The sequence below is a fragment of the Trachypithecus francoisi genome, unplaced genomic scaffold, assembly GCF_009764315.1.
Source record: "Trachypithecus francoisi isolate TF-2019V2 unplaced genomic scaffold, Tfra_2.0 Lachesis_group1, whole genome shotgun sequence".
Lineage (NCBI taxonomy): Eukaryota > Metazoa > Chordata > Mammalia > Primates > Cercopithecidae > Trachypithecus > Trachypithecus francoisi.
Window position 1 is genome coordinate 24101842 of NW_022681454.1, and position 23566 is coordinate 24125407.

Below are 23566 nucleotides of genomic sequence, written 5' to 3' on the forward strand. Positions count from 1 at the left end.
TTGATTTTCCACCTTGGAAAATGGCTATGAAGCAACCGCTCAGGGCACTTAATTTCCTCAAACAGCGCCATCAAAACTGCACAGCCAGCCTCCCTGTGCCAACCCACAAAGTGGATCAGTGCCTTGCACAGCACCCGCGCCACCACCAATAGACGCATTCAGTTGCTGATTTAGATAGAAATAAATGTTTATGAATGAATTATGGGTGTGAGTCGTCAGCTTGCGGATGAGGCGCAGCTGCAGCTGGGAAGTGGCTGAGGGACATGGCCGCAAAACAATGTGGTAAAATGGCTTCTGGGTGCCCTGCCCCCAACTCTGCCAAGAGCCTGCTCAATCCGTCCTCCATGAAGCCTGCCCAGGCCTTCCAAGTCGGAATGACTTGCTCCTTCCTTGATCTCTTCTCAGCCTTCGTCTCCCACAGTCCTCAACATTCTCTACCTCATCCTATTTTCATTTACCTGAATCTGTTTTACCTAACAGTGAGAGGCAGCCAGGTGCAGGAGCAGCTATTCTCTGGGTATTATCTACATTCAGATCCAGCTTCTACTAATCCTAGCTATGTGCCCTTGGCAAGCTCTCTAACGCTGGTGGGCTACATGTGACTTTTTTTTTTTTTTTTTTTTAAAAAAGGATAAAATCTATCTTGTAGGCAGGACAGCCATGTATGGCTGCCCAGGCTGTGCACTGCACAACTCCATCTGTGGAGATCACATTACCACAATGGGAAGATACAATGCAATGATCACTGTCCATGTAACTTCATGAGCTTTCAAAGTGCAATCCCCAGTTACAGTTGGTATAGGTACAGTTCTTATACAGTGGCTGTCAATTTGCCAGAGCTATTGAGAGGGTCAAATGAAAGAATCATTAACAGGAAGTGGAGGCTAGCCCTTCCTTGCCCCCAGTCCTCATGTACTGCTGTAGATAGCTCACCTGGGGAGAGGTCAGCACCAAAAGGCATTTATTAAACATTCATCTGGAGTGGCACTGTGCTGGGCAACTCAAAAACAAGACCCTGCCTATTATTTCCTTACTTTTCCTGTTAGTTTCCTCCACATCCTCTCCAAATGTCCCCTTACCTTTTGAAAATATCTTCAATAAAACTGGACGTGAGAGATTAAAAAGGCTCCAAGTGGGCCACCTATTGTGTACACCAGAGTCCAAATTCCTAGATTTATATGACATTCCAGTTTTAGTTTCAAACAAAATAATTTGTCACTTAAAACAAATCAAAACAATAGTTTTCATCCTCTGTCTCCTACCCTGGAGATCATCACGCACGCACTCATTAGTGTGTATATGGATGTCACCCAGTTAACAAGCTCCCAATGTAGTCCAAGCAAGCAATGTGCTAGCAGTTTTCCTTACACCACTGATAGATACCCCCAAGTGGCTCTTCACAGCACTGTGATCCACACAGAGCCTCTACTAGGGCTGAAGAGGCACAACATTACCTGCTCCCACCTGCCTCCTGACCCCATTTCTAACCATCCCCCTATGTCTGTGCTCCAGCCATGCCGGCTTCCCTCCCTTGTCCTAAACATGCCACTCTCATGTCTGTCCCGGGCCTTTGCACTTCCTCTGCCTTTGGAAGAGCCCACTCACAGGTCTGTCCAGAACCCACTTCTTTTATCTCATGCAGGTCAGATCAGATCTCTACTGTCTGAGAAGTCTTCTCTGCACATTATCGCCAGAGGCATTCACCCCTAAGCCACTCTCAACCCACACTGCCCTGCCTCCCTGTCTTCATCATACTTACCAGAAATAATCACATTCATCTGCTTGTGTCCACCCCACTGTCAGCTCCATCATGGCATGAACCTTGCTTGTCAAATGCACTGAAACACCTTGGCCTCCACAACCGTGTCTGGCTAACCATAGCCCGTCCTCAAATGCTTCTTAGATCTATTAAATAGGAAGTCCCCATTCTGTGCTCCCCACAACTCTCAGAGGCAGGCACTGTCATCTCCTCTTTACAGTGGAGAGAACCCCCTGAGAAGCTGGCACAGGGCTCTGAGGCCAGTGTGAACTGGCCAAAAGCTTCAGGGCAAGGGAACCATGACCCACTGGGAACCATGTACAAATCAGTGGGCCAGGCCAGGTGTGGTGGCTGACACCTGTAATCCCAGCACTTTGTGGGGCTGAGGCAGGTGTATCACTTGAGGTCAGGAGTTTGAGGACAGCCTGGCCAACATGGTGAAACTCTGTCTCAACTAAGAATACAAAAACTAGCTGGGCATGGGTGGTGTGCACCTGTAGTCCCAGCTACTCAGGAGGCTGAGGCAGTTGAATTGCTTGAACCCGCAGGCAGAGGTTGCAGTGAGCCAAGATCACGCACTGCACTCCAGCCTGGGTGACAGAGCGAGACTCCATCTCAAAAAATAAAAATAGAAATAAAAATAAAAATCAGTGGGCCACAGTGCCTGGGCCTGAAGCTTTTGGCCAGGTAACAGCACTAATGTGCCATGCCATGCACTGTCCTAGGTGCTGATCCCCATTCACCCATTTAAGTCCACCAAGCACCCTGGTAGGTATTGTTGCTATCCTTATTTGCACGAGAAGCTGAGACAGAGGGAGGTGGAGGAACTCGCCTATGTTACAAATCTTGTAAATGGCAGTCAGGAATTGAGCCCTGGAAGTTCAGGGCTCTGAAGTCTATGCTGTGCTGCCTCTCTTCACAACTGTGGCAACAATTCCTACACAGCAGCTCCCCTGGAGAATGTGCTCTATGTCAAGTGCTTTACAGAACTTTTTAAATTTAATCCTCACAAAAGGCAAACTGCATGCCTTCCACACCAAGCCCCTGACTCCCTAAGCTCGCTCCCCTCACAGGGTCTTTGGATTTCACACCCCTCGTCCCTATATCCGACCCTTCCCACCACACTTCCTTCAGTGTTCTGTGTCACCCACATGAGCAGAGGGCCTTCCCCGACCACCTGATATAAACAGCATCCCTGCCCCACCTGAGCTGTATTCTCTAGCCCCTTATCCTGCTTTAGTTTTTTATTTAGCACTTATCACCTCCTGACATATTATACCACAGTTTATCAAATATAAGACTCCATCAATTTTAAGAGCCACCACTGTGCACCTCTAAAAAGAGGTAGTTATGCGAATCATAACTACACAATACACCGACTGTATCAGAGATGTCCAAATGGGAAAAACTGTGCATCTCGGAATCTGTGAAATATGATTTATTTGCTTACTGTCCATCTGCCCCCACTAGAACGAAGCCTCCATGGGAGCAGAGACTCACTGATATTGTTTGCTGTTAGCCCTAGACCAGACAGTCCATCCTTTACAAATACGTGTTGAAATGAATTGCACTGAACCAACCTCCATGAGGCAAGTACTAATGCTATCCCCATTGTACAGATGAGAACAACTAAGGCACGAAGAAGTCAAGGAATTGTCCCAAGATCACACAGCTAAGAAGCCCCTGAATTACTGTCAGATAGTTCAGCACATGTTGCTCCCAGAGTCAAAATCTTTAGTGTCGCATCAAGCAGTTTTAAAGAAGCTTTGATTTACTTTTATTTTAGTGTGTAATTTGGATATGGTGTATGATAAAACAAGTCTTGGGCAGAGATATCTTTCACTTCTCAACTAGGAAGTGTAATTATGTTCACAGTCTATAGGATGAATATCTGAAAACCATGCTGTTTTGGTCACATGGTCTACCCAGACTATGAGCTCATGTAAGCCATGGCAGGCTCAAATAAGGTATCTGAAGACCAAGTGTATCCAATTCACTTACAAATAAAACATAAGAGACTGCTGAACTAGACTGGCTGCTTGCTGGACTCGCTGAGCATTGCCTATAGTTCATAATCAAGATCCCAGGTAGAACAAGACATGATAGGGCAGGGAGGCGGGGTGCGGTGAAGGCCCCTTCTCACTCATTGTAATTCTTCATAATTAATTTCCATAGTGCCCCAAGGTCCGAGCTTTTCATTAGAGTGCCATCTTCACTTCAGTTTCTTGCAGGTTAGGACATCTCTCTGCTCCCTTTGAAGCATAAAGTGAAACAGCTTCCGAAGAGCTGCCTGATCCCTCATCCTGGACCATTACAAACATCCACAGCTGAGCACTCCTTTTTAGCGAAGTGTACTTTAATTAGTCACCTGCACACTCATTGGTCTGTCTTTATTGGCTTGTAGCTGTATCTTAATTGGTTTGCTCACCAAATTCATACAAAAGTCCCATGTCAATAGAGGTATGTTCACAGAAGGTCTCTATCATTTTATGGCACCAACGCCAGATAAAACAGAGGTACCTAAAGACCTTCAGCTGGTGTAACACAAAACTCATTATTAAGGGCAAAACCCTGTGTTTCTGCAATATCACAACAGCTAAATTTAAATTTGCCAGCAGGGGCCCAGGAAGTATAAATGTATGACATTGGTAGGAGCATTCACCTACCGAAAACTTCCTTGCCTTTGAACACATCGCACCGTATTATTGGCCTTCTGCACAAAAGTGCCATAATCTTTAAAGCAAACAGACAAGAAGACCAACTGCCATCTGTCCCAGTGGGAACATGAGTTGCTGCTTCTGACGTATCCTATTAGATGCTTATTCCACAAGGGGCACACAAAATGCAAGAAAGTTCCCAGGAGCTCAGCACCAAAGCAATAATGCTTGATGCTGGCGAAGTCGAGGCTGGTGATTAGGAGGGCTGATTTTTGGGGATCCATCTGCCACATGCCAGGTGTCTCACCAGGATCATTGTCTCTACTTGGGGGGAGACAAATCTAGTTCACTGGAAATAGCTTATCAATAGAGAGGAAGATCTTAAGATTTCTGGTGGAATTCTTGCACAAGTGGATTCTAAGTCAATATGGGTGCATGTTGTGCTAAAGATAACAGCAACACTTACCCTCTGTTAAGTGCTTGCTAGGTGTTATGAACCATGCAACACCCTTTACAAACGATATTGCATGCAAGTCCATTCCTAAACCATTAAATCTCATTGTCCGTTCTCTTCTCAGACTAAGCACTCTCTGATGAAATTACTTATGTATTTTATTTTCTTATTATCTACTCCCCAACTAGCATATCAGCACCATGGGAGCTAGTACCCTGTCTTTCTTATTCTTTGATGTGTCCTTAGCTGCTAGGATGTTAATTAGCATGTAGGAAGTGCACAATTATGTGGGGAATAAATGATGTGAATAAATGATTAAACAATTCTATGAGAAGTATTATTATTGTCACTTTACAGATGAGGAAACTGAGGCCTGGAGAGAAAACTGACTTGCCGAAGGCCACAGACAATAATTGGCAGAACGAGAACATAAACCTGGGTCTGACAATTTTAAAAGGTGGACCTCTTGGGCTGCACTACACTGCTCCACTTCACAGAGGCAGGCTGGAGCTCTCTTTTCCTGGAGTCCAAATATTTCCAAGTTCAGTGACTTCACTCTGGTAACCTGACATTTGTCATGGCACCAGTATCTATCACACAGACATTGGCAAAGGCAAAATGTTACAAGTCAGGCTTCTTCTTTCAGAGAGCTGGTTCAGAAGCACACTTCAGGGAATGGTAGTCCCCCTAATTCTTGGTATCAGCTACCTGTGGTCAACCGTGGTCTGGAAATATTAAATGGAAAATCCCAGAAATAAAAAATTCATAAGATTTATATCGTATGCCGTCCTGAGTAGCACGATGCCCTCGTGTCCTGGTCCATCCCACCTGGCCCTGCCGGAGAAATGCAAATCCTTCCTTTGTCCAAGGTCCATGCTGTCTATAATACCCACCCCTTAGTCACTGAGTAGCCATCTCAGGTATCAGATCAACTGTCATGGTATTGCAGTGCCTGTGTTTAAGGAATCCTTATTTTACTTAATAATGCCCTGGCCAGGCATGGTGGCTCATGCCTATAATCCCAGCACTTTGGGAGGCTGAGGTGGGTGGATCATGAGGTTAAGAGATTGAGACTATCCTACCTAACATGATGAAACCCCGTCTCTACTAAAAATACAAAAATTAGCTGGGCATGGTGGCACGTGCCTGTAGTCCCAGCTACTCAGGAGGCTCAGGCAGGAGAATTGCTTGAACCCAGGAGGCAGAGGTTGCAGTAAGCTGAGACTGCACCACTGCACTCCAGCCTGGCGACAGAGTGAGACTCCATCTCAAAAAATAAATAAATAAAATAAAAAAGAATGACACCAAACAGAGATTGCACCACTGCACTCCAGCCTGGCAACAGAGCGAGACTCCATCATAGATAAATACATACATAAAATAAAAAAACAATGACCCCAAACACAAGAGCAGTGATGCTGGCAACTTGGCCGTGCCAAAGAGAAGCCACATACTGCTTCTTTTAAGTGAAAAGGTGAAAGTTCTCAACTTAAGGAAAAAAAAATCATATGCTGAGGTTGCTAAGATCTACAATAAGAACCAATCTTCTACCCATGAAATTGTAAAGAAGGAAAAAGAAATCTGTGCTAGTTTAGCTGCTGCACCTCAAAACTACAAAAGCTACGGCCACAGTGCCTAACGGATCGGTGAAGATGGAAATGGCATTACATTTGTAGGTAGAAGATATGAAGACAAATGGGCTCTGATTGATGGCAACCAAGTTCTGCACTAACCCAGATTTCAGGCATCCACTAGGGGTCTTGGGAAGTATCCCCCAGATAAGGAAGGACTGTCGTCTTTGTGATTCCAATGTCCTCTGCTAGTTCTGCTGTTTGACCTACTAATCCTTAAATTCTCTGAGACCCCTTTTTTCCTCCTGATCTCCTTTTCCTAAATCTGTTCTTTTCTTAATGCCCAGAAGAGGAACAGGCCAACCTCTGGGGCAGGCCAAGGGGAGCTGCGGCTGTCTCTGTGGCCCCAGCACTGCCTGAGCCTTTCCTCATTCCTTATAAACTGATACATTGAGAGCCCTGGGCAACGCGCAAAGCTTTTCCAGGGTAATGCGTGGCTTCGTGAGCCCTCCTTTTCCCAGAAGTCTCCTCTAACCTTGTTAATCTTTAAGAACTGTAATTTTTAAGGAAGGGGAGGGTATCCAGTAGGTTTCCCTTTTCACATCTCTCATTTGGTTTGGCTTGGAAGTTTGTGTTAGTTTGGGAGCCTGAGAAATTCTTGGGCACTGGACAGAGATCGCAGGAGGTAATCGATCACACAGGTCCCCCCTCACAGGATGCCCATGTTGGCACAAGAATGCTGCCCCCTGCCCCATGGGAGAGCTAAGCTGCTTGGAAGCCAGGGTGGCAACAAATCTTTCAGGAGGCTGTTTGGAAATGCTTTATGGCCCACAGGGTTACAAGGCTCTAGTTGAACAAATGGAAAAATTAGTCTACCCTAAAATATCCAAGGCAAGTAATTTCCTATCACCTTGTTTTTCAAATGTACTTAACATCCAGAATCTCGGCTTCTCAAAATATGGATGAGGGTCATCAGTTAAAATGGCAACTCAGAGATAAAAATCTTCCACTTTAACAGTCACTCATAAAATGACGCCATCAGCCCTGCTGCTTGGCCTCAGAGTTAGGAGTCCAAAAACAACAATTATTAAGTATTCTTGAATGTAACAGACTTGAACCAGCCAACGAGCAGGACACTTATCCTTTGCTCCTCAAGGCTCAGCAACTGACCCGCTGCTCTCTCCACAGAAGCTCCTCAAAGAGACGTATCTGGGGTTAGTTCCCCCTCTGTTGGGACAGTTTGCTTTTCTGCAAAGCTTTTCCAGGGTAATGTGTGGCTTCGTGAGCCCTCCTTTTCCCGGAGGGCTCCTCTAACCTTGTTAATCTTGAACTGTAATTTTCAAGGAAGGTTCCTTTCTCCAAACTTCTAAACTACTTCTCACTCCACAAAGTACTGATGACAGCCAGATGGCAGTTGGTCTGTTTATTTCTTGCATGTTTTTTTTCTTTTTCTCTTCCTCTTCCTTGAATCCTTTTTTGCTTCTTTTCGTTCCCTTTATTCATTCATTCGTTTATTCCATTCCACTCCTTCAACAGAGATTATAAAATGCCTCCCTATCAGGAACTAAGAATGCTAATTTATAGGATATAGATGGAAATTTGGCCTTCAAAGAGCTTCCCCTTGGGGCTGGCAGTGCCACACAAGTGTGAGCAGAGGGGCAGAGCAAGACATGCAGGCTGCACGGGACTGATGCCTAAGAGCTGGAGAAGGCTGCATTTGATCTACGACCTGGGAGAGGAGCAGAAGCTTGCAGGAGAAGTAAAGGGGAAGAGTATTCCAGATTGAGCAAACAGCAGGTGCAAAGGTCCTGTGGCTACAGGCAGTGTAGCTCAGCAAAGGGGCTGAAATGAGTGCTCCAGGGCTCAAGTATGAAGTGACCAGGAGCAAAGATGTGGCTGTAGAAATCAGTAGGGGTCAGACCATGGGGGCCTAGCACACCGTGATCATGGAGGCCTAGCGCACCAAGAGGTAGAACTGAATGCAGAAAGTGATGGAAGAGTTGGAGTAGAAAGTGCCTTAATTTAAAAAAAAAAAAAAAACTGAAGGTTTAACTCATTCTGTACCACACAGCCACAGGAACCTGGGAACAGGGGCTTCCGAGGTTCTCAAGAAAGTCTGGTGTCATTATGGAACGGGTAATCTGGCCTCTAGGTGAGGGATGGGGGAAGGATGATCGTGACTCACACGAGCCTGAAAATAAACCAGCCCTGTAACTTTAGAGGCAGATGAGAACAAATGGAATCTCTGGGGCTCACTGCAGTTACACTTTTTTTTTTTTTTTTTTTTTTTTTGAGGGAGAGAGGCCAGATACTGAAATGGGGAGGTTTGCTGAACAATAGAACATCTTCCCCTGCCCCTTTGGGCAGGCAAACTTCTTCACAGGCCATGAATAGGAGTCACTAAATTCTAAACCTAAGGTGAGAAGACAAAGTTTAATAAATGTGCCCAGGTACAGGAATAAAGACCCAGAGAGCATGCAGATCACAAAGTTCAGACTATGACAACCTGTGCTCGGTGTTAAACACACAAACATGCTCTCTCACGCACACTAACACATTCACACACATGCCCTCCCTTTCTTTCCTTTCTTTTTGAAAAGAGATGGGGTCTCATTGTGTCATCCATGCTAGAGGTCACTGGCATGATTATGGTTCTCTGCAGGCTCAACCTCCTGGGCTCAAACAATCCTCCGGCCTCAGCCTCCGGATTATCTGGGGCTACAAGTGCGCCACCACGCCTGGCTGCTCTTGCTTTGTTTCCGTGAACTGTCAGTTGCAAACGTCAATTTCTAAAATTCTCATACCTAAAAGGCAAAAGAATTGAAAGTGATCAAAAGATGAGACAGGAGCACATTTAGGAAAGTTGAGGGGAGGAGCAGCTCAGGAAAAAAAATGAAATAGAAAAAATATGTTATCAGTCAGTCAAGAAGAGTCACGGCTCCAGAAGTCACATCTTAAATATGTTTCAGTATTTCACGGGTTTATAAATTCCTCTAGTATTCTCATGGGCTTAAAGAAAACTATTGCATACATTTTGTTTTATTCTTCAGCAAATCTTGCCCTGCTGCTATCACTTGAGGAAGTGTGTAAGAAGGTCTGTCCTTTAATTATTGACCAAACACCTAGGTTACAGAGCTTAAATCCTTTTAATGATGCATAAAACCACACAAGGGGCCGGATTAGCTTGTCCAGTGTTAATTAGAGCGTTTCCTGCACATTCTTTCCCACCCTTTATTTCATGACCAGGAATAGTAAAGCCTAAGTTTTCAAATTTATGTTAAATCCAAGAGGTTAAAAAAATTTAAGGCCAGTTAAGTGGAGAAGAAGCTGTGTAAAGAAGGCTTACTAGATGTATATATGCCCTCAAGTCAGGACTCTCAAGCCAGCAGTACACAGCACTCTCTCTGATGTCTTGCTACGGAAGAGCTCTCTGTATGACCCAGGCAATTCTATGCATTTTTTAAAGAGTGAGCATTTTTCAAAATGGCTCCTTCTAATAACCAACAACTAACTCCCAGCAATGATGAAAGTCACCATCATTTGTCAAGCAATTTGGTAACATCTAAAAACAGTTCCCTAAGAACTGCTCCCCTCCAACACACCGCGCGTGCGCGCGCGCGCGCACACACACACACACACACACACACACACACACACACTATAGTTTTCTTGAGTTCACTTTCAAAGCCATCTCTGTTGCAAAAGCCGCCTCTGGCAAGGAGTTGGAAATGAATCAATCTTGGCAAAACGGGAAATGATTTTGGGGGACAGAATTAAACTTGGGTAGCTTTTCTTTCCTTTCTCAATTGTACTTTTGTTCGTAGCTTCAGCTGGGAGAGAGAGTGCACACATTTAGTTGGGAGTTTATGAGTTCATATTTTATAATTAACGTTGCCAGCAGGGGAGTTTTGATTAATACCAAGCAGTGGATTTTGAGCAATGTTCCATACAAATTGCCAAATTTAGCAATAAAATAAATTGGTTATGCGAACATAATTAGTAGGATGACTATTTAAAATTCAAAACCGAATGTGAATAATTCCAAATCATCTGAGCCACAAATCCATTATTTGTATATAAGGGGGAAAGTATAACATTTGGGTTTTATTTTGCCCTCAACCACAGTGTTATTCACCACCAAGCTGAACATAATGAAACTTCCACAATGGGTTGTGGACATATTTTCGAGCCACTGAGAAACACACATATACATGCATGCACACACACAGAGGGAATGTAAAAAGGCAAGATATGCTAAACTGAGAATTTTCATTATAAATTTAAAAATCTATAACAAACTTTTCAACAAATGCTGCATTACATTTTTCCAATGTGCAATATATAAACCTCGAATGCCCAGTTTTGCAGCAGAGCTTTCTCCCTGTAAATACTCACAGTACCTTGTTGTCACCCTGGACTTCTCCAAGCCTTTGCTGAAGTTCTTTAATTTCTTCTCCCAGATGTTTATTTCGGTCCTGAGAATCTCTCAATAGTTGTGCAAGATTCGCCTAGAAATATCAACACATTATGAAATAGAATCAGAAATGGAGGAGTAGATAAATGCAGGGCTCTATCGGGCTTGTGGATGCTGGTGTCCAACCCCAGCTGAACCCCACAAAGCCCGTTATAGTAAACACATATATGAATGCAGCCAGTGTGTGAATCACGCCACTACAATGGCACGCAGGAAAATGAAGTTGGCCATGAACCTCAATTTGGGGATATTCTTTTGTTTCCAGAATGGCTCACAGAGGGCACTTGGACAAGCAATGGAAGAGTCAGTCTTATTTGCATTAAAAAAAAAAAAATTGTGAGGCTGAGGCAGGAGAATTGCTTGAACCCGGGAGGCGGAGGTTGCAGTGAGCTGAGCTGAGATTGTGCCACTGCACTCCACACAGAGCAAGACTCCATCTCAACAAAAAAAAAAAAAAAGAGAGAGAGAGAGTTTATCACTAAAAATCTTGAAACTGGACATAGAGTTCAATTGTAAAATTTGGGCCAGGCCAACAATATAGAAAAAGCTTCATTTTCTTGTTTAGATAGCTTTTTTCTTCTTCAAATATATGTTGTCTCATGAGTTTTTGTGTGTGACCTCAACGCCTAGAATTTTGATTACAATTCCAGTGGGCGGCCAGAAAAGAGGTCAGTGACGAGCAACAATTTCTGAAATCAGGATCCAGAAGAAATGCAACAGTTTCCTGGGCTGGTTTTCCCCTTCTTTATTTCCTTATTTTACCTCACATCTGGGAGAAGTACTAAATAGCCAGGATATTCACCTTTCATTCCCATCTTCATGACATCATCCTTTCCTTAAGATTTGCCTCCTGTTGGGATTCAGGTCCCTCCGATCTCCATGGCCGGTCCATCAGCCAGCCTCCCCTTTCAGTGTGGCTCCATCTCACAGCTTCATCATTCCTTTTGCTAGAGCATGCAGACACCTTTTGCCATATCCTCATCCTTTTCCCATATTTCCTGAACCTGGGATTCCTGGTCGCCCATCTAGCTACCTACTCCAGCCTTTTACTCACATTCCTCCTCGCGCACATGGCTTCTTGTTCTCCTGTACTATTCTCATTTTGCTAATGGACTTGCCCTAATTCTCACCTGACTTATCACATTCTTATTGAAACTTAGCAGGGAGAGACTGTAAGCTACTGAAAGGCAGAGATTCTGCTTTCTGCTTCCATGTGCGTTGTTCCAGACAATGCTCAGGTACCGATGAGTGTTTCAAAAGCTCATGATGAATAAATGAAGGAAGAAAGGAGGGAAGGAAGCAAGTAAGCAATCCAAACAGTCCTCCTGGAAGGGGAAATCATTCAAGGAGAGTCAAAAAGGGATATTAGAGATGATCTCAATATGAAAGAATCCTTTCCTGCTACAGCTGAAGAAACCCAAATCCGGAGAGGTTAGGGAACTAGAGACAGACTGGAATGGCGACATTTCCAAATACTTTAATGCTAAAACTTTGGGGAATATGAACCTATGGTGGGTACCAAAAAGAGAATTAAAGGGAAAAGATAACGACTACATGTTGGCTGACCTGCCTTATCCCATTTATCCTGTTGTCTTACCTGCCAGGTCTCCCCAGCTCATGCTCACCTCCCTGTGGTCCCCCACACAGACCAGGCATGATCCTATCTCAGTGACAGCGCCCTGCTCTCTCTTCTTGGAATGCTCTCCCTCCAGACAGTCTCTTGGTTCACTTCCTCACCCCCTTCAGTCTTTGCTCAAAGGTCACCATCTCAACAGGGTCCATCTTGACTGGCTGATTTAATACTGAAACCTTCCCCTGTGCTACCTTATCTTTTTTTCTGGAGCACTTGCCATCTGTTAATATACCATATCATTTACTTCATGGTTCATTGCTTACTGTTGACTCCTTGTCTCCTTCTCCTTACTAAAACGTAAGTTCCATGAAGGGCAAGGAACTTTGTTGTCTTTACTGACCTCTCCCAAGCATGTAGTAGATGCTCCATAACTATTTTTAAAATAAGAGGCAATAAGCTGAGTGTGGAGGTTGCGCTCTCACCAGGAGAGATCAGGAATAATAACAGCGCGCACCAAGACTGAAACCAGTGCCTGGCATGGAGACTTGCATAGAAAATCATTCATTCCTGGCTGGCTGCTGAGACTCACGCCTGTAATCTCAGCCCTTCGGGAGGCCAAAGCGGGTGGATCACCTGAGGTCAGGATTTCAAGACCAGCCTAGCCAACATGGTGAAACCCTGTCTCTACTAAAAAATACAAAAATTAGCCAGGCGTAGTGGCACATGCCAGTAGTCCCAGCTACAGTGGAGGCTGAGGCGGGAGAATCCCTTGAATCTGGATGGTGGAGGTTGCAGTGAGCTGAGATCGTGCCACTGAACTCCAGCCTGGGCAACAGAGAGAGACTCTGTCAAAGAAAGAAAGAAAGAAAAAGAAAGAAAGAGAAAGAGACAGAGAGAGAGAAGGAGGGAAGGAAGGAAGGAAGGAAGGAAGGAAGGGAGAGAGAAAGAAAGAAAGAAAGAGAAGGAAGGCAGGAAAGAAAAAGAAAGAAAGAAAGAAAGAAAGAAAAGAAAAAGAAAAGAAAAAAAAGACAAGAAAAGAGAGAAAAGAGAAAAAAGAAAAGAAAACAAAAGAAAAGAAAGAAAGACATTCATTCCCATTGGCTGGATGTAATCAAGCCCTGATCTCCACTCACTTATTTGAGAATATTACTCAGTAACTCCATCCAATTTTTCAGCCCCCTATTTGCAAAGCTCCCATCTTGTAATATTTGAGTTCTAATTTTCCCAGATTTCTGCTCTCCCAAGACAAAAACTTAGTGATGGATGAGGAAAATCAAAACCTATTTTGTAGGTAGGAAAGCAAAGAAACAAGAGACACTGTGAACAAATGACTGTCTTTGGAAATTTCCCTGAATGGGAGGAATCAGAGAGACGAGGCTGCATTCTGATCATGCCACTTCCTGGGCTGGATGACCTGGCAGGAGTTTCTTAATCTCTTGGGTCTCCCATCTGTAAGATGGAGCTAGCAACACATAGTGATTTGATCTTTAAATAATGAACACAGAATGCCTACCACAGTGCCCGGCATCCAGTGTGCACTCATTAAAGGCGGAATACCTCCCTCAACTGTGCCCACCCTGTGGCTCCTACTCTAACACTCAGTGAACAGAGCTGTGTAGATGAGTGAAGGCTTCCTTGGACACAGCTGACTCCTTTGCAATCCTGCCCCTTCACTGTTGATTGTTCATTCATTCATTTATCTGACAAATATTTATTGGACACCTGGCATCTGCTTGGCACTGTTTTAGACCTGGAGATACAGCAGCAAACAATACAGATAAAACCCTTACCCTTGGAAACTGACATTGAATGGGTGACATTACATTAACTGCATTATATTACAATAGAATATACAATGAATCCATGTGTTAGATGATAACGTGCTGCAGAGAAAAATAAAGCAGGCAAAGGGAACAGAATGTGTTGGAAGAAAGGGCCACAGAAGGTTTCACTGAGAAGGTCACATTTAAGTCAAGACTTGAAAAAGGAGAGAGAGAGCCTTGTAGATATCTTGGAGAAAAAGTCCCAGACAGAGGAAAAGGCAAACAGGCTTCCCTCTCTCCCTCTCCCCATCACATCTCAAAACTTCCATTTGAAAGCACAGCTCAAGGCCACAAGAGCAGGCTGACCACAGGGACTGCAGTGAAGTCAAGAGATGACTCAATTCTTGATTTTCTTTTCCTGGTTCCCCCTCTCCATCCACAGCTCTCCTTCCTTAGCTCAAGGTGTCACAGGTGGGTGGACTCTGCCTTTCCTCCACAGAACTCCAGAACATTCCCCAGACATTAGCTCATTGATCCTTTCCCCTGGCAGCAAACATAATCCCTCCCTACTAGATGGAGGGCCAGGCCACTGGGCAGCAGTGACTATCCCTGGGGAGAGGCGGGAGGAGTAGCCCAGCACTTGCTCAGTCTGGGAGCTGGCTGCCAACTGCACATTCAGGTGAATCTCAGCATCCCCATCTGGAGGAAATGCAGCAAAATCCACCTAAACCTTCATTTAGCAGAAGAGAGGCCCAAAGAAATGTCTGTAAGGACAACAATGAAAACGTAACAAAAGACAAGGGAAAAAAAATCTCCAACCTCCCTAACCTTCCCTTTTTAAATCAGTATTTCCTTAGTCTCTAGTAGGTGGGAAGATCCTGACAACACTGACCAATGTAACTGCGGTGGCTACATTGGTAGCTTCTGTATTGGTAGACCAGTACAACTCAATCTATTGGTGGGGAAAGACCAGTTCTCTTTTTCCAATCCACAACAGATCAATACTTTTGTAAAATCTAATAAAAATGAATTACTAGGCAAATAAATTTAAGAAGACAAGAAGATAAAACCCCAAGTGTGTATCATTAGATTCAACAGACATAAAACCATGCTGTCAAATTGCTATAAAAGTTTCTGAACACTTACTCTCAATTTCTGTAGGTATCTTGTCATGGACCAGAAACAATTAGGTTGCAGCCTGGCCCTGGTCCTTGGGCCTCACTTTAAAAAGCATTGAGCTCACATGGTTTTCCCAGGGATGTGGAAACTAGGAAGACACTTGGTATAAAAATCAGTCGATAATTCCAGTGATGACCAGGACAGAGGGCAGGGCTGCTTTAGGAAACAGCTATTTAGAGACCCAGTGATGTGATTATTGAACATTATTTACTCTGCAGCCTGGCTGAAAAGAAATCTACGAAGAGCCAGGCGTTTCTACATTAGCTGCCAAACAATGGTTTATTAAAATCGCAATGCCTCCAAGTGAGTTCACTGTAAATCTACCCCAGCTTTAAACTTGACCCCTGGAGTACGGTGGGGTGGGGGTGGCACCACTGCTTCAAAGCAGGTGACTGTAATTTTCTTTTACATTTAACAGGCTAGATTCCCTGTCAACACACAACTCTTTTCTATTCAGTCCCTCCACCTCCTCAACTCCAAAACAGTAACTTTGAAAACTAGAAAATGACTATTCTGATAATGGTGCCTAATTCCTTGACATACACCTTAAAGAACAACAAAAAAAGAAAGTAGTACATTTCAAAGTGCTCAAAATAGAGGAGAAAAGTTCACACGATTCTTTTGACCAAAAATAATACCCATGACTCACACACATTCACTATAACAATCCATCAAGCTAACACACGGTGCCTGCTTATAATTTATCAGCTATGCAGAGTGCTTTGTCTCCCTGTTACTGAGAAGGACTCTGTGACCATCAGTTTAGAATAACAGCACTATGTAAAGGAAATGTCAGGGAAAAGTGGCAGCCTGCCTAAGACTGGGTTTCACAGGGAAGGAAAACAAAACCAAGAGATTCTTTTCTCTAAATTTTTGGGGGCAGGAGGCAGCATAAATAGCAAAACATAAAGAGGTTTAAAAAGAAGCCTCTTTTAAATATTCAGATCAAGCGAGAGCCGACATTAAAGGTTGACATTTTTGCTCTGATAGTGGAATGTGAATATAGTGGGATATGTGGTAGAATCCATATATTTAAGTCACTCTTTCTAGATAGGAGTTTATTAAAATTGTGATGGGAAAGGGAGGGAAGAGAGATTTGATGAAAACATAGCTGTGAGATTCAAGGCCAAAAGGATATGACAGCTCTCCATTCTGAAACACCTTCCTTTGTCAAGGAACAACTCAATCCCCAATTACAAATGATGCCTGCAGAAACAATTCACCAAAGTCAGCCCCTGGTGTGGGAACTGGGAGGCCCTGGAAATTCTCTCTGGACAGGGATGATGACTACAAATACTGGCAGTTGTTGTGAAGGCAAAGACCAGGGACAGAGCCGTCGAACCTCACCCCAACCTCTTCCCAACTGTTTGCAGGAATCCTTACGGAGAGAGGTTAGCCACATGGGAGAGGGGAGCTATCTTGCAGCCTTTCTTTAAGCCCTACTGCACCCTGAACTCTAGCTCTTGCCTCTATCACCATTCCAATTCCCTTATAAATGCCACAAAATATGTCAGAAGGGTTTACACTACAGATGCAACATGTTTTCTAAACTTATAGGAACCAATGGGAGATTTTCAAACACAGTCCCTGATTTAATGAAACTCTGACAACTTTACAATGGTGTGAAAGAGCTATGCATGCAGTAGAAACTGTAGTTTGAGTATCCATATAGCCATTCTGTTTTTCAGTTTCAGTATAGTATGGAATAAATTATACTTTATAAAATAGGTCTTATGTTAGATGATTTTGACCAACTGTACACTAATGTAAGTGTTCTGAGCATGTTTGAGGTAGGCTAGGCTGAGCTAAGCTATGATGTTCAGTAGGTTGGGTGTCTTAAACACATTTTCAACTTCTAATGTTTTCAATTTACAATGGGTTTATCAGAATGTAACCCCCTTAAGCATCCCTTTATGATTAAAACCTTCAGCAAAATCTTCATAGAAGGGATATACCTTAAGGTAATAAAAGCTATCTATAACAAACCTACAGCCAACATTACGCTGAACAGAGAAAAGTTGAAAGCATTTCCCCTGAGAATTGGAACAAGACAAAGATGCTCACTTTCACCATTTCTATTTAACATAGTACTGGAAGTCCTAGCCAGAGCAATCAGACAAGAGAAAGAAATACAGGGCATCCAAATCGGTAAGGAGGAGGTCAGACTGTTGCTGTTTGCCGATGACATGATCATATACCCAGAAAACCTGAAGACTCCTCCAAAAAGCTCCCAGATCGATACAAAATCAATGTACACAAATCAGTAGCACTGCTATACACCAACAGAGGTCAAGCTGAGAATCAAATCAAGAACTCAATCGTTTTACAAAAGCTGCAAAAAAATAAAGTACTTTGAAATATGCCTAACCAAGGAGATGAAAGACCTCTACAAGAAAAATGACAAAGTACCACTGAAAGAAATCAAAGACAACACAACCAAATAGAAACACATCCCATGCTTTCAGACAGGTAGAATCAATCTTGTGAAAATGAAGATACTGCCGAAAGCAATTATAAATTCAACACAATTCCCATCAAGTACCCTCATCATTCTTCACAGAACTAGAAAAGACAATCCTAGCATTCATATGGAACCAAAAAAAAAAAGAGCTCGCATAGCCTAAGCAAAACTAAGCAAAAAGAACAACTCTGGAGGCATCACACTACCTGACTTCAAACTATACAATTAGGTCATAGTCACCAAAACAACATGGTACTGATATAAAAATAGGCACATAGATCAATGGAGCAGAATAGAGAAGCCAGAAATAAAGTCAAATACTAACAGCTAACTGACCTTCAACAAAGCAAACAAAAACATAAGGTAGGGAAAGGACACCCTATTCAACAATGATGCTGTGATAATTGGAAAGGCACATGCAGAAGAATGAAATTGGATCCTCATCTCTCACCTTATACAAAAATCAACTCAAGATGGATGAAGGACTTAAATCTAAGACCTGAAACCATAAAAATTCTAAAAGATACCATCAGAAAAACCCTTCTAGACACTGGCTTAGGCAAAGACATCATGACCAGGAATACAAAAGCATATGTGACAAAAACAAAGATAAATAGATGGGACTTAATTAAACTAAAAAGCTTCTGCATAGCAAAAGAAATTATCACCAGAGTAAACAGACAACCCACAGAGTGGGAGAAAAATCTTCGCAAACTATGCATCTGACAAAGGACTAATATCCAGAATCTACAAGGAACTCAAACAAATCTGCAAGAAAAAAACAAATATTCCCATCAAAGAGTGAGCTAAGGACATGAATAGACAATTCTCAAAAGAAGATATACAAATGGCCAACAAACATATGAAAAAATGCTCAACATCACTAATTATCAGGAAAATGCAAATGAAAATCACAATGCAATAATAACTTACTCCTGTAAGAATGGCCATAATTTAAAAATAAAAAAATAATAGATGTTGGCATGGATGTGGTAAAAAGGGAACACTTTTACACTGCTGGTGGGAATGTAAACTACTACAACCACTATGGAAAAACTGTACGGAGATTCCTTAAAGGTCTAAAAGTACATCTACCATTTGATCCAGCAATCCCACTACTGGGTATCTACTCAGAGGAAAAGAAGTCATTATATGAAAAACACACTTGCACATGCATGTTTGTGGCAGCACAATTCACAATTGCAAAAATATGGAACTAGCCCAAATGCCCATCAATCAACGAGCAAATAAAGAAAATGTGGTGTATATATATAGACACACACACACACACACTCACACCCACAAACTAGAGAAGGAAAACTCTCTACAAGTGGATATCAGCCACTGCTGGTATCCAGAGGTGTCCTCAAAGTTATCACAGACAGAAGTTCTACAGACGCTTCTCTCCACGGTCAGCTGCTTTGCTATTTTTATGTTTTTATGAATACTACTCAGCCATAAAAAGGAACAAAATAATGGCAATTTCAGCAATCTGGATGGAGTTGGAGACCATTATTCTAAGTGAAGTGACTCAGGAATGAGAAACCAAATATTTTAAGTTCTCACTGACATGTGAGAGTTAAGCTATGAGGAAACAAAGGCATAGGAATGATACAATGGACTCTGGGGACTCGACGGGAAGGGCGGGATGGGGGAGAAGAACAAACGACTACATATTGGGTATAGTGCACACTGCTCAGGTGATGGGTGCACCAAACTCTCAGAAATCACCACTGAAGAACTTACTCATGTCACCAAACACAACTTGTTCCCCCCAAACTACTGAAATTAAAAAAAAAAAAGTTACCCCATTGTAAGCTGAGGAGCATCTGTGTAATCATGGATCATATTTGGCAATGACCATGATGTTAAGGGAACCTATTTTCAATGTTCAAATATTTGACGGTGGTCAAATTTGACAGCCCTAAATCTTTCAGATTTGGGAGAAAAGTTTCCATTCTATACCATTTCTCTCCCTGCTGTCAGAAATGAGAAGATGGACACGAAGGGAATCACGATACACCACCCTGAATGATGCCACTTTGGCATAAGTCTTTTGAGCTAAAGGCAACTGAGAATCAACACATGCAGGAAGAGTTCTCTACACTCCCTTTTCTGCCTAAAAGCAGGCCTACATTTCCCTTTGAGAAGGTGTTCCCCACTCCGGTACCAGGAAGAAAAGAGAGACGCCTATCACCAGAGACAGTCAGCACCACGATGAACCTTGATAGATAATAGTGTTTTGTGATGCTAATTGTCTCAAAATGAAGTCACTGATGGCAAGTGACAGTGAAACTGTTGACCCCTCAAAGTGATAAACATATGTATAATGGACTGAGGTGATAATACCTGCTGTGGCTAGGCACCCTGAGACCTGATGAGAAACTGAAGTCACGTGGCAGCTGAGATAGTGAGTGTGCACACTCCGTGGAGGGCCATAAAAACAGCAAAGCAACTGACCATGGAGAAGCATCTGGAGAACTTCTGTCTGTGATAACTCTGAGGCCGCCTCTGGACACCAGCAGTGGCCACCAGAAGTTCTGCCCAAAAAGAGCAGTCACCCCTTGCTGCTCAGCATTTTTAGAAAATTCCAGCCCTCTCTAGTTTGTCTGTGGGTGTGTGGTTCTCCCCAGCTACTCGCTGTGGTTTGTCCCCCTCTCTCTCATCACTGTCTATGCACTGATTATGACATGATTGCTAGTGTGTGAAAGCCTCACAACAAATCGTGAATTTGAAAACATTTAGTTGGCCACTGATTCATTGTGAAACCTCTTGGCCCCTGCTGGAGTTAACATAACTAGGCTGATTCAACCCTGATACAATATTCTTCATAAACAAATCCTACTAAAATCACCCTTATCTTTCATTAATTTCTCCCATATATTTCCTGGTTGCTTTCCCAGAATTCGTCATCACTCAAAGCCCAAATCCGCTTTCCTTTCTTAAAACGGCACACAAGCCCTGGAGTCTAACTGCTTCCTGAGTTTTATTTTTTTCTGTGAATTCCCATTGCATGTAAAATGTTAATAAAATTGTATGCTTTTTTTCTCCTGTTAATTTGTCTTCTGTCATTTAAGTTTGCAGGCCCCAGTCACTGAACCTAAGAGGAGAAAGGAAAACCTTTATTTCTCCCACAGACAAAACAAAAAACAAAGTGATAAAAGTTTAAGAGAGGCTGGGGGCAGTGGCTCAGGCCTGTAATCCCAGCACTTTGGGAGGCTGAGGCAGGAGGATCGCCTGAGGTCAGGAGTTCGAGACCAGCCTGACCAAAAGGGCAAAATCCCATCTCTATTAAAAATACAAAAATTAGCCAGGTGTGGTGATACGCACCTGTAGTCCCAGCTACTCGGGAGGCTGAGGCAGGAGAATTGCTCGAACCCAGAGGTGGAGGTTGCGTGAGCCAAGATCACACCACTGCACTCCAGCCTGGGTGACAGAGCGAGACTTCATCTCAAGAAACAAAACAAAACAAAAACAAAAACAAAAAACCTTAAGAAAAAACTTTTAACCTTGTGTTATTCCAGACACTGGAAATAGGAATCAAAGGGGTAGGCCACATGTTTTTACCTGGTCCTTAAATATTTCAGACCAGTAGCCAGGAGAGGAAAAGACCAATATTCGAGGAACAGTACGGCAAGTTGAAACTGACTTTGCAAAATTATGACAGTAAGAGAAATCTGACATGGCTTCTAACCTCACAGGCTGGCTGTCTTCACTTATTCTCCGGTGTAGAAAGTAGAAAAGTTCCTCTTCAAAGCTCGTCTTGGTTTAAAAATAAAATAGTAGACACTAGGAATAATAGCTCCTTACTCTAAAGCCTCCTATCAACTATTAGTTCTTACACTTTAGCCCAGGCATGTCTGGACAGGCCCAGGCTAGTCTTAGCTCATAGCTTATGCCCCTTCCTTATTTGGAAATGTTATTGCTTCCTTACACCTTCCATAAGCAACTTCTTCTCCTCCTTTGTTCTTCCCTGCACTTACCTATTTAAGAAAGTTTTAGGCTATTAGCAAATCAGGTATCAGTTTAAGATTGTGAGGTTAAGCTCCAGCCAACGGATGCAGGACACAGCAGTAAGGATGACCTGAATCATAAGGGATAAATATGTCTGCTTTTCCTTTGTTCAGGTGTGCTCTCGCCATTGTTTCATCTGCTATTGAGCACCCTTTCTGCAGAAAGTAAAGATTGCCTTGCTGAGAGATCTTTTGTCTCCATGCTGACTTTTCTTCATGGGGCCGATTATCTATTTCTAACAATTTTGGTATTTCTAACACCTGGCATGGGCCAGGCTAACTTTGTGAGAAATTTAGTTTATAGTTCAAATATTAGCCTTCTGAAAAACTAAACTGCTCTTGTAAAACTAATGAAAAACCAGCAAGTTAGAAGGACGAGAGGGGCCTGAATTCTACTGAAAGGTAGGTATCATTAAATAATCACCAGCCATTATTCCAGAGATCACAACATTTGCAGTTTCCCTAATTATTCCTGCTAACAATGCCACTATTGTAGAACCGAAGATTGGCCTTTTGAGATGTCTTTTTAGGTTTCTGCATTTCTGACAACTGGATAACCTTACTGGGACTAGCCAACCGGTCCTGTGACCCTCACCCAGGAACCAAGTCGGCCCAAGAAGACAGCTTCGACTCCCTGTGATTTCATCTCAGATCTGACAGCACTCCCTATTCCCTGGCCCCTACCTGCCAAATTATCCTTGAAAACCCCTAGTCTTCAAATTTTCAAGGAGACTGATTTGAGTGATTAAAAAAAGAAAACTCCAGTCTCCCATTCAGCTGGCCCTGATTGAATTAAACTCTTTCTCTATTGCAATTTCCTTGTCTTGATAAATTGGCTCTATCTAGGCAGTGGGCAAAATGAACCTATCGGGCAGTCACAAAGTCATCCTAAATTCTTCAGAATTTATTAAATACAGTTGATCCTTGAACAACACAGTCTTGAACCACACAGATCCATTTATATGTGAATTTTTTTCAACCCAATGCAGATCAAAAATATAGTATTCACAGGATGTAAAACCCATGGATATGGAGGGCCAACTTCTTGTATCCACAGGTTCTGCAGGGCTGACTGGGGAACTTGAGTATATGAGAATTTTGGTATACATGGGGGTCCTGGAACCAATCCCCTTTGTATACTGAGGAATGACTGTACATGTAACCTAGCCATGGAAAAGTTATTCGATACGATAATATAAAAATGAGGTATTCCAGAAAGTCTGGTAACATACCTCTCAATCTGAAAGACATATATATCAGAACCGGAATTCAAAAATGAGAGGAAAATAAGAGAGAGAGAGAGACAAGCAAGCCCTTGACCTAGGCACTTTCTCAAGAAAAGTAAGGAAAAAGAGAATGAGAAAAAGAGACCAGATTTTTACATGGTATTAAAAAGTTTGATACTCTAGGACCCTCATCCATCCCTTCAATATGGGAAAGTACTAGATTAAGCAAGAATACATTTAAAAAAAAAGTCTGATGACACATCAAGCGTTCTTGAGAGGTGTGATTGATGGCAAACTTAATTGCAATTTCTACTCTGCTGCTTTGGTCTGATGGTGACTCCTGTGTTAATAGTAATAGAGTGAAACTTGCTTTGCTTAGCAAGGGCCCCCTGTTCACAGCAACTGCCAAGTGATGACCTTTGCTACAGCGACAGCT

General features: G+C 42.9%; 1 protein-coding gene across 4 annotated transcripts in view; it reads right to left on the reverse strand.

Moving 5' to 3' along the window:
• The window catches only part of CCDC149 (coiled-coil domain containing 149), a 106209-nt gene that overhangs the window by 36110 nt on the left and 46533 nt on the right, over positions 1–23566 (reverse strand). For all 4 annotated transcript variants that reach the window (XM_033213900.1, XM_033213902.1, XM_033213901.1 and 1 more), the window contains one exon: positions 10842–10949. In XM_033213900.1, coding sequence (XP_033069791.1) covers positions 10842–10949 — 108 coding nt within the window. The remainder of the gene's footprint in view (positions 1–10841; positions 10950–23566) is intronic.